The sequence below is a fragment of the Labrus bergylta genome, chromosome 18 (genome assembly GCF_963930695.1).
Source record: "Labrus bergylta chromosome 18, fLabBer1.1, whole genome shotgun sequence".
In the NCBI taxonomy this organism is placed as follows: domain Eukaryota; kingdom Metazoa; phylum Chordata; class Actinopteri; order Labriformes; family Labridae; genus Labrus; species Labrus bergylta.
In genome coordinates this window covers 19,987,854-19,996,973 of record NC_089212.1, presented here as the reverse complement: position 1 = coordinate 19,996,973, position 9,120 = coordinate 19,987,854, and the positions used below count along the sequence as shown (strand labels likewise).

General features: G+C 39.8%; 1 protein-coding gene across 1 annotated transcript; it reads left to right on the top strand.

Annotated features, from left to right (window-relative positions):
• The first annotated feature begins 87 nt into the window (after positions 1 to 87).
• Positions 88 to 8,155, top strand: LOC109987571 (endophilin-B1). Its single transcript, XM_020638681.3, has 10 exons — positions 88 to 1,292; positions 2,314 to 2,455; positions 3,508 to 3,636; positions 3,727 to 3,860; positions 4,601 to 4,693; positions 4,873 to 4,956; positions 5,055 to 5,078; positions 5,348 to 5,437; positions 5,661 to 5,761; positions 6,374 to 8,155. Exons 1-10 carry the CDS (start codon positions 1,236 to 1,238, stop codon positions 7,002 to 7,004), a joined length of 1,485 nt encoding a protein of 494 aa, XP_020494337.2. The 5' UTR covers positions 88 to 1,235; the 3' UTR covers positions 7,005 to 8,155.
• The last annotated feature ends 965 nt before the right edge of the window (positions 8,156 to 9,120 follow it).

Here is a 9,120-nt window from a genome sequence, read left to right as displayed (position 1 = left end):
CTTAACCCTCCTTAGCCTCTCTTTAGCAGTAAGATTGTTTTAATCCCCTCTGTGTTCTCCCTCCTCTTGCACACAGCCAATGGTCCAATCAGCTCACCTTTTGCTCACAGTGCACCAGTAACAGCAAAGTGTTGTGCATGAACGCCGAACGGAGACTGAAGCAGCGATAGTACTTTTAGATAAGTGACGCAGAAATTCAGAATTTGAGCGAGATTTTTTTGTTTTTTTTCTTTGCAATGCAGTCATGAGTTCAGACTCTCAGAAGGTCACTGTGTTTTTCGTCATTACTTTTCTCCTGGTTGTTAATGCGTGGCTGCTGCTGCAGCTTTCTTTCGGATGATCCTCAAACGACAGGTAGCTCATTCAATCAGGAGGAGCTTTTCCAAAACCTGCACACCTCAGGATGCGTTGGGACACTACAATGGTGGACTTGTGTATTTTATTTTTTTGTCCAGAATGTCCAGAATGTGGATTATCTGCAGAACTGATGGGTTTCCACTTGGATGTAACAATGTCAGACCGTCGCTTTTTGGCTGACAACGAAGCTACAGATACATTTGATGAATAGTAGCTTTCAAAGAAAACAATTCGTTCGTGGCATTTTACAGTTAAATGATTTAGTGGCGTAGACGTATTGGGAAGAGATTACACTTTTACTTCGCAAAGCCGAACCGGAAGTGCGGGACACTGTCACTGTTATATGTGTTATGTGAGCTCATCATTTCCATCCATCCAGTCTAAAAACAACATTTTAAACGGCCATTTGTCTTATTTGTATTGCTTGTATTGAACATAAATGTGTGTCCTGGTGCTTATGGTTAAACTAGAGCTTAGGGCAGCGAATGTTAAGACCTAAAGATAACGTAATGGTGCAAAAATAAAAGAGCTAGGGGACATTCGTGGTCCGACTGTCGAGGACCAGACCCGTTGCTGTGGTGACAGTCACGCCCAAAACCGAGGCTTCAAACCAGGGAACACTTTAATGAAGACCAGGTGCTTGTGCTCGCACTTTGCGTCGTCACAGTAACGTCTGCGCTCCGCTGCTCGGTGTTTACTGACAGTAAGAGTTGGTGGTTAGTGGTTGCAGTCATGGCTACGGTTGTTAGGAATCGTTGCTGGTCTCTGGGCTTTTTATAGCTTTGACGTCCTGTTCTGGACCGTTGACGTCCTGTTCTGGACCGTTGACGTCCTGTTCTGGAGCGCCGAGGACAGCGCGCGACCTTGAGGACGTTGCCATGGATTTGACTCGCCTGGCTGTAGATGCTGGACAGTTCATCAACCGAGCTGTTCAGGTAAAATAACCCACAGAATTAAAATAATAATAATAATAATAATATATATATATATATACAGCATTCGTACCAGTACTGTTTATTTTTTATTTTACTTTTTTCTTCTCTGAAAGGTTTGCATATTTGCTAATGTATATCTTAAGCTGTTCATGCGATGGCTACATCTGTTATGTATATGGGCACAAGTATTTAATTTAAGTTTTATTCATCTATTTGTTTATTCTCTCCTTTTTTATTGTACTTGTTTTTTATATAATATAAAGATATATATTATTTTATTTATCTTTTTATTTTTTACTAATGCTGACTAAACCTGTTTTATAAGTAAATGTGGTTGGCTTATTATTATCGTCACTGGTAATGATGTTATGGCTGCAGTAATTAAGCCACCAACCAAGGACAGGTGGGTGCAGGGTGATGACAGTTTGTTTTGTTTTCTTGTCTGTTTGTTTTAAGTGTATGTTTGGTGGGCATTGTATGCCTATTTTGTCATGTCATGTTTTGAAAAAAAAAGGAAAAACAATAAAAATTGATCACAAAAAAATAAATATACAGCATTAATGTATATTAGATCATTTAACATTAACTGTGACATATACTGCTTGTTGTTGCGGTTTTGTTACCAACTAGAATAGTCCTAAAAACGTTAATTTCACCTAACTGTCACGTAATCTATGTGAATTAAATAATAGAAACTGTCGGCTGTAGATAGTGCAGAATGGTTAGTTAGCCTAAATACAAATATTTCACTTTAATGACTTCATAGTATTTTATTTTATTTTATTTTATTTATTATTATAATTTTTATTTATTTAAACTTTTGGTTCCTAATTGCACTGTATGTTGTTACTCTATCTTCTATACAATTTTTTATTTTTATTTTTTATTTATGTATTGTTAAGGAGCTTGGAACACAAAAATGTCATTGCCAGCTATGACTGCTTTGCCTGTTATGTTGTGCATTTGACTAATAAAGATAACTTGAACTTGAGTTTATATTGCTTTGTTTTTTTCGCTTCAGTACACAGGGGAGAGTCTTGGCCAGGCAGACAAGACTCAGTTGGATTCCGGTCTGGAGGAGCTTCTGGCCAGGGCAGACGCCACAAAGACCTGGACCGACCAGATAATCTCCCAAACTGAGGTTTTACTTCAGCCCAACCCCGGTGAGAGACTGGACGTTGTTTATTTATTCAAGTATAGCCTATGTAGTGTGTGCAGGTGCTGAAAAGATGTCTTGAATTCAGTGCTTTGCTCAAGGGCAGCAGTGCTCAGGAAGTGAACTGGCAACTCTCTAGCTACCAAGACAACATTTCCATACTTTGGTACGCACCGGGACTTTAACCGGCGACCCTCTGGTTCCCTACCCAAGTCCCTGCAGACAGTATACAAAACTATGAAATATAGGCTAGTATGTTATTCCAAACATTTCTCCTGATAAACAAAATATCACCATCCTCTAGCCTGCTCCAAACCAAAACACTTTTTAGACATGCATTATGCATCATCACGAACAGGTGGGCTCTGACCATAATGGTGTGTTTAAACTGCTCAGTCAGTGACTGTGCATCTTTTCCTCCGGGACCTACTCGTTCGGCTCTGTTTGTATTAACTGTAATGCCGTGTTCAGATGAAAAGAGACGGTTATTTCTTCGGCTGTTTATATTCAATTACCTCAGCTAATGGAATAATGAGTGGTCTCCGTACCTATAAAAGAAAGGGAGCATTTTGCTGCCAGAAATAATAACCTCATACATTTATTCAACGTCAAGGGTATATTTGCAGATCTTGTCTTGTTTATATATGAGCAAGGGCTATTAGTCTCTCTGAAGAATAATTATTGCTTACTTTAGGTTAACCTCAAGGGCTCATATCAAATAGCAGCTGTGTGCAAGCTGCTGCCTAATGTTTGGGTTCACATTATCTTATGAAGCTTTAGTTTTCAGTGTTTGTCTTGGAACAACACACAGCCAGTTGCAATATAAGAATGTAATTATACTGTTCAGCAACATCTTAGTGACATGCTTTAACTATTAAGTTATGTCCTTTTAATCTGCAGTATCCTATAAGAATGCTGTGTGAGCTGCTTGTATGTGTGTTCAGTTCAGAAAGTTATTATGTTTTTTTGTACAAGTATCACCTCAACAAATACAAAATGTCATAATAAATTGGTAGTAGATTGTAAAATGAGATGAGCTGTGTGATCCCTGATGAACAGGAGCACGCTTAGAGGACCGGCTGTACGAGCATCTGGATTGGAGCGTCCCACCACGGCCTCGTGCACATGAGGTACTAGGAGACCAAATGGTCCAGGCTGGGCTGGAGCTAGGGTCCAACACTCCCTATGGTGAGAATATATTAATGAGGATACGGTTGATCTATATATTGTAAGTAAGCTTGGATACTGTTTAGACAGCCGCATCATTTTTGTGTTCAGGAACAGCTCTGCTCAGGTGTGGTGAGACTCAGAAGCAACTTGGCGAGGCGGAGCGACAATTAGTCCAAAGCGCCAACATCCACTTTCTTACCCCTCTGAGGAGTTTCTCTGAAGGGGAGTACAAATCCATACAGGTACCACACAAATACACACAAATACACACATGTAAATCATTATGACTGTGTCACGTAATTGGGTGTTTTTTGGATATCGAATTTCCAGTATCTTCTTTTCCACTCTCTCCCATCCTACTGTTGTTATCACTCAATTAGTGCTTTCCCACTTGCCCTAAACTTCTGAGCTGTGTGAACATAAACAGCTGAATCTTTCACTTTAACACTTGTCCTGCCAGCACCCTAGTAAATTTTCCTCTTGAAGTCGGGGGGGGGGGGAGCTGATGTGAGAACGCAGCAGGAAATATTCTGAAAATTTCAATGCAAGTGACGGGTAGGGGGTGGTGACATTTCAATCCTCTGACATGCGCATGCCCGGATGTATGCGCACAACTGGAGTGATCTCTATGCATGTAATTTAACTATTTCATCATGATATCTGTTCACTCTTTTGTTGATACTGTGACTGTGTTGAACTATAAGGAGCATTGATATAAAGGCAAAAATGATCATTATAGCGTCGTATAGCGGGCTCTGTTACTACTGCCACTCATTTGTACGTCATGTTTTGCCTCCTGAGACCTCAAGGACTGTCCAACAGGAATAGCCTCCCACTGGTAGAAACATGTGGACAACCAACTCAGGAAAGATTTCTGGGGCATTTGTCCTGAAATTCTCGAGACATTTTCAGGAGTGCATGTGTGAAAATGGCTAGTGTGTTTTCTTAACATGATTTCTAAACAATGCGTGTTTGTTCATAGACGGAGCGCAGGATGTTGGTAAATAAACGTTTGGACTTGGACATAGCGAATACCAGACTGAGGAAAGCACATGAAGCTGATCGAGAGGCCAGAGTAAGTTACAATCTCTGGTTCTTTTCTGATTCAGAAACACTATAACTTTTAAACACATACGACTTTCCTTAATACATTCATCATACCTGTATCAAACAAAGCAACACCCCTTTTTAACATCAAATAGTACCTATAGGGTGTTCTCCTTCCAACCTCCTGCTCCCTCCTCTCTCTGTCAGAACCTGAACGCAAACCCACTGGATGATGACTACTTGGCTCATGTCTCCTACATGTTCAGCTTCCTGCGTGTTAAATGGCTCAAGGTCAGTGACTCTGAGGGGACATGAACATTGACAGACAAAGTAGCTGTTTGGTCATAGAGTAAGTCATATGTCCTTCTTTGTCTCTCTTATCCAATCAGATGTGGGCTCAGGAAATCGCTCAGGTGAGTTTATCTTTGCATGCATACAGAGCTGATAAAACTCTGCATCATCATGCTGTAAAAGAAGGACATTATTTTAACACAGCCAGCAGTTATAGGATTGTGTATGGTCCTGCTAGTGGCACTATATTTTTTCTTTCCGACTGTTAAGCTTATTAAGACTTAAGCTGGATTTAGTTTTTTGCTAATGAGACATTTTCAGAGAAAAGCTAAGCATAATTAAAAAAGAATATGAGAAATTATTTTGTGTGTGTCTGTGCGTGCGTGTGAAGGCAGAGATGGAGCTGAGGATCTGTCAGAGTCTGTTCGATCGACAGTCAGAAATGACGAGACAAGTTGTGGAAGGAATCGACAACACTCATGTATGTGTAGACAAAAACACACACAAATAAAAAATACAAATGAGATTTTCTTTTTATCTCTTAAGCTTGAAAAAGATCTGTATTCACGTATTGGTAGATTGTATAAGTACACACTTCTGAACAGCAAAATATATCACATTTTCTTAATTTGTTTGTACTTTGTTTGAATTTCAATGTCATTATGTTGTTCCAGCTTTCTTTTGACAAATGTTTTTGTTTCCAGACCAATCATATGCGGAGCCTGACTGACTTTGTGGAGGTTCAGGCCTCTTATTTTGACCAGTGCAACCAGCATGCTCAGGAGCTTCACAAACAACTCGCCAGGTCAGTGTGTTGTTTACTAAATGTATATTTGTTGAAAAAAAAGGTAAAGAAAAGGCATCCCCCTTGAAATTTGTATAGTGCATGCTTTAATGATCTGAATTAAGAATGAAGTTAACTCAAAGTCTTCTCACACAACATTACTAAGCTTCTGTTGACAAAATTGTGAAAACCACTTTTCTAAAAAACTATTTAATCAAATGTGTCCTCGTGGGTTATGCAATGATATTATTTCATTGAAATAAAAAACTGAAATCAGGTTGTTGTTAGCATATTGCAGGTATTGTGTTTTTCACACTGCAATGACACAATTAACTATTAAAGATCTTTTATGGAGTGGACAGACTTTTTTTTAATTTATCTAAATCTCTTTGAAAGAAAAAAATCTATTTAGAAGCCAAATACCACTCCAAAATGTATGCACTTCAAAATGGGATAAATGGGATTTCTGTTTCCCCACTGGCAAAAGACACAACATTCTACCACAATGATATATCCGTAGCTGCCAGGACATCTGGTCCCACATAAAACACAACACTACAGAGCATAGTTTTCAAAGTAAATTAATATTTCATATAAACGACTTGGTTATGAGTTTTTTTTTTCTCTTTGCAGCATTCCAGTAGTCCTCTGCTCCAATAACTGGCAGTCAGAAATTAGTAATGCAGGCAGTCATCCATCGACAAGCAACCATGTAGCTAATGAGCCCATCGGGTCGAATCACATCACTCCGATTCCCGTAGACTTACACCAAATTCCAGACTTTGACCAGGACTCATGGACAGTTAATTCACAGCCAAGAAGGGAAGAAAGAACAGCCGACTCCTCTGTGACCACCAAGCCACCTGGTCACGCAAACAAGAACAATAACAACAACAAAATCTTCTCTGCGAATGACCAGGCGACAAGCCAGTGTGCAGCTGCCAACCAAGCATCTGATCATGTCTGTTCAACAAATCCACAAAGTCTACCTGCAGATCAGATCCCAGAACTCCCCAAGACCAACGGAGCAACGCTTGAAACAACAAATTGTGCAGGTGGTGTCCACCAAACTGATGTTTCCCCACCTTCAGAGATCTGTGATGTCTCAAACGAGTCTCAGACAACAAATGCATTAGGAACCATTACAACCCATGACAACGCTATCCAAACCTTAGCAGCCAGTGGCGTTGCTGCAGAGCCTGAAACAACCAATGAAACCGCAAGCCAGCTACCCACCAATGGAGAAGATGTGCAGGAGACGTAATTATCCAGCCAGGCTGTGGTTTAGTGAAGGCTGGAACAGAGCTTTGGCTGATTTAGACAAGTCAAATCTGGCCTTTTACATCTGAGAATACAGACTGTAATAAAAGAGAACAGATAAAGTGATACAGAAATAGAGTTTAATTTAATGCCATAGGGATATATACCATATGTGAAGTGGTTTTGAAAGTGCTAAATTGACTATAGTGCCACAAGAATATTAGCCTAAGCTGTTAGTAATAGTTTGTGGTCATGTTGACTATTATCAGTATCAGTCCCTACTTGTTGCTCTGGATGTAATGTGACACTGTAATATATCATCTCTCACAAGAAGATGAGGCCTGGCTGACTTCTTAATTTTTTTATTTTTTTTCAATTAGCTAAATCAAGCTAATGAATCTATGTGCCAAGTGTACTGTATGTTTGTTGTTATGAGAATACAAAGTCACGTGTGTGTCTGTGTATGTCTTTGCATCACTGTCTCTTACCTGTGTTTTACAGCTTGTCCACACCTTGAAAAAGAAGTGTGTGTATGTTTTTGTGTGTGTGACTCTGCCCCTGCTTGACGTTGAGGTCATTTTCCATGTGAAACATGTCACTTACGTGTGTTTGGGAGCCCTGTGAGGTGACAAAAACACCAACCTGAACAGAATCTCTATTCTTTAGCATGGTAAAAAAAAAAAAAAAAAAAAAAAAAAAGTTTCCTCATACGTTTTCTGGGTGTTTCTTCCTATACACAGTCGAATCACAAACTCACTTTTACCCTTTTACCCCCTTAAAGCCCCCATTAGGTGAAATGGATAGAAGTTTCCATGTCCAGATGTTGTTCATTTTCTGTGTTAGGGCAGCGCTGCTCTACTGTGCTGTGGGTCCACTCTGGGGACCCTTGATGGAAACAAGCATTAATGTAGCACTAACCCTACTGATTTAATCATCCACCAGCTCTATGCTACACACATAGAGATGTGTGTGTGTGCGTGCGTGCGTGTATGGATAGAAACACTTCATAATTGTAGCTGCTGCCAGGTTTATACTGTAAAGCAGTTATAACTGAGTCAAATATTGTACACTGAGCGGATGCCAGAGGTTGGACTTTTTTATTCATGTGAAGATGTGGAAATAAATATGCAAACATTGATGTCATGTCACTTTGAATTAAGTGCACGTTCTCACTTTGTACTTCCTGTAAAGTTGTTTATTTGATTTCCTCGTTAAAATTGGCTGCTCGCTGTGCATCCTTTTTATTACCAGCCAAACCTAATGGCCCAGTTTAAAATGTAAACTACATTAACATGTACAATCTTTAACGTTAAGGTCTTGATTGGTCTTCCCAGGCCAAGTCTAGTATAAATTAAACACACTGAAGCGAGTGGTTAAGCTTGGCTTGCGTCACTGTATTACTTCTATTTGCAGGATAATGAGGTCTGGTAGTGTGTGACATTACCATATATCACACCATATAGCTCACCATATACACACACACACTCAGTTTCTACTATAAAAACACTGACTACAGTTGTTTCGTGTGTGTATGTGTGTGTGTGTTCTCCTGTATTTTGCACCCACCTCTTTCTGGCCTGGCGCTCTACAAACAGATTAGATTGATCAAGCGCTGGTTATGTGATATTGATCTTAGTTCAGTCAGGAGGCCTTTAACACCAATAACACCATAAAGACTTCTATCACACCACTATTTCAGCTCTATATTTCAGAGGGGCCTCACAGGATGCACAGCCAGTGCTCAAAGAAAGATTAAATAGTGTTTTCATTCCTGTAGATTTCCTATGACTCAGTCAAACAAGAATAGACTCTCCTCAATCTGTCCCTCGCTGCTCATGAGTGCCTGTCCGCTGTACTGATACAGCAAGTCCCTGCCATGTCTCATACTTATTTTTATAATTTCCGGCATTGTATCCTGTCCATCAACAGAGATAGTAGTTCTCTCTGGTCTTCATGTGATGTTCTGGTTGTGTGATACAGGAAGGAAGCAGAAGCTGAAATAATGTTTTGCAGGTCTGGCAGACATGGGGGAATTATGAGAGCAGATAAAGGGAAGTGCTTCTAATTACGGTTGGATTCTTTTCTTATACCTGAAATGTATAGACAACATGTCTTTGGAT

Bases quoted from the DNA above. Each gene is read 5' to 3' on its own strand.
- LOC109987571 (XM_020638681.3), top strand. From the start codon at position 1,236: ATGGATTTGACTCGCCTGGCTGTAGATGCTGGACAGTTCATCAACCGA. The intron at 1,293-2,313 runs GTAAAATAACCC...TTTTCGCTTCAG, and splicing joins TCATCAACCGAGCTGTTCAG to TACACAGGGGAGAGTCTTGG. The intron at 3,861-4,600 runs GTACCACACAAA...GTTTGTTCATAG, and splicing joins GGGAGTACAAATCCATACAG to ACGGAGCGCAGGATGTTGGT.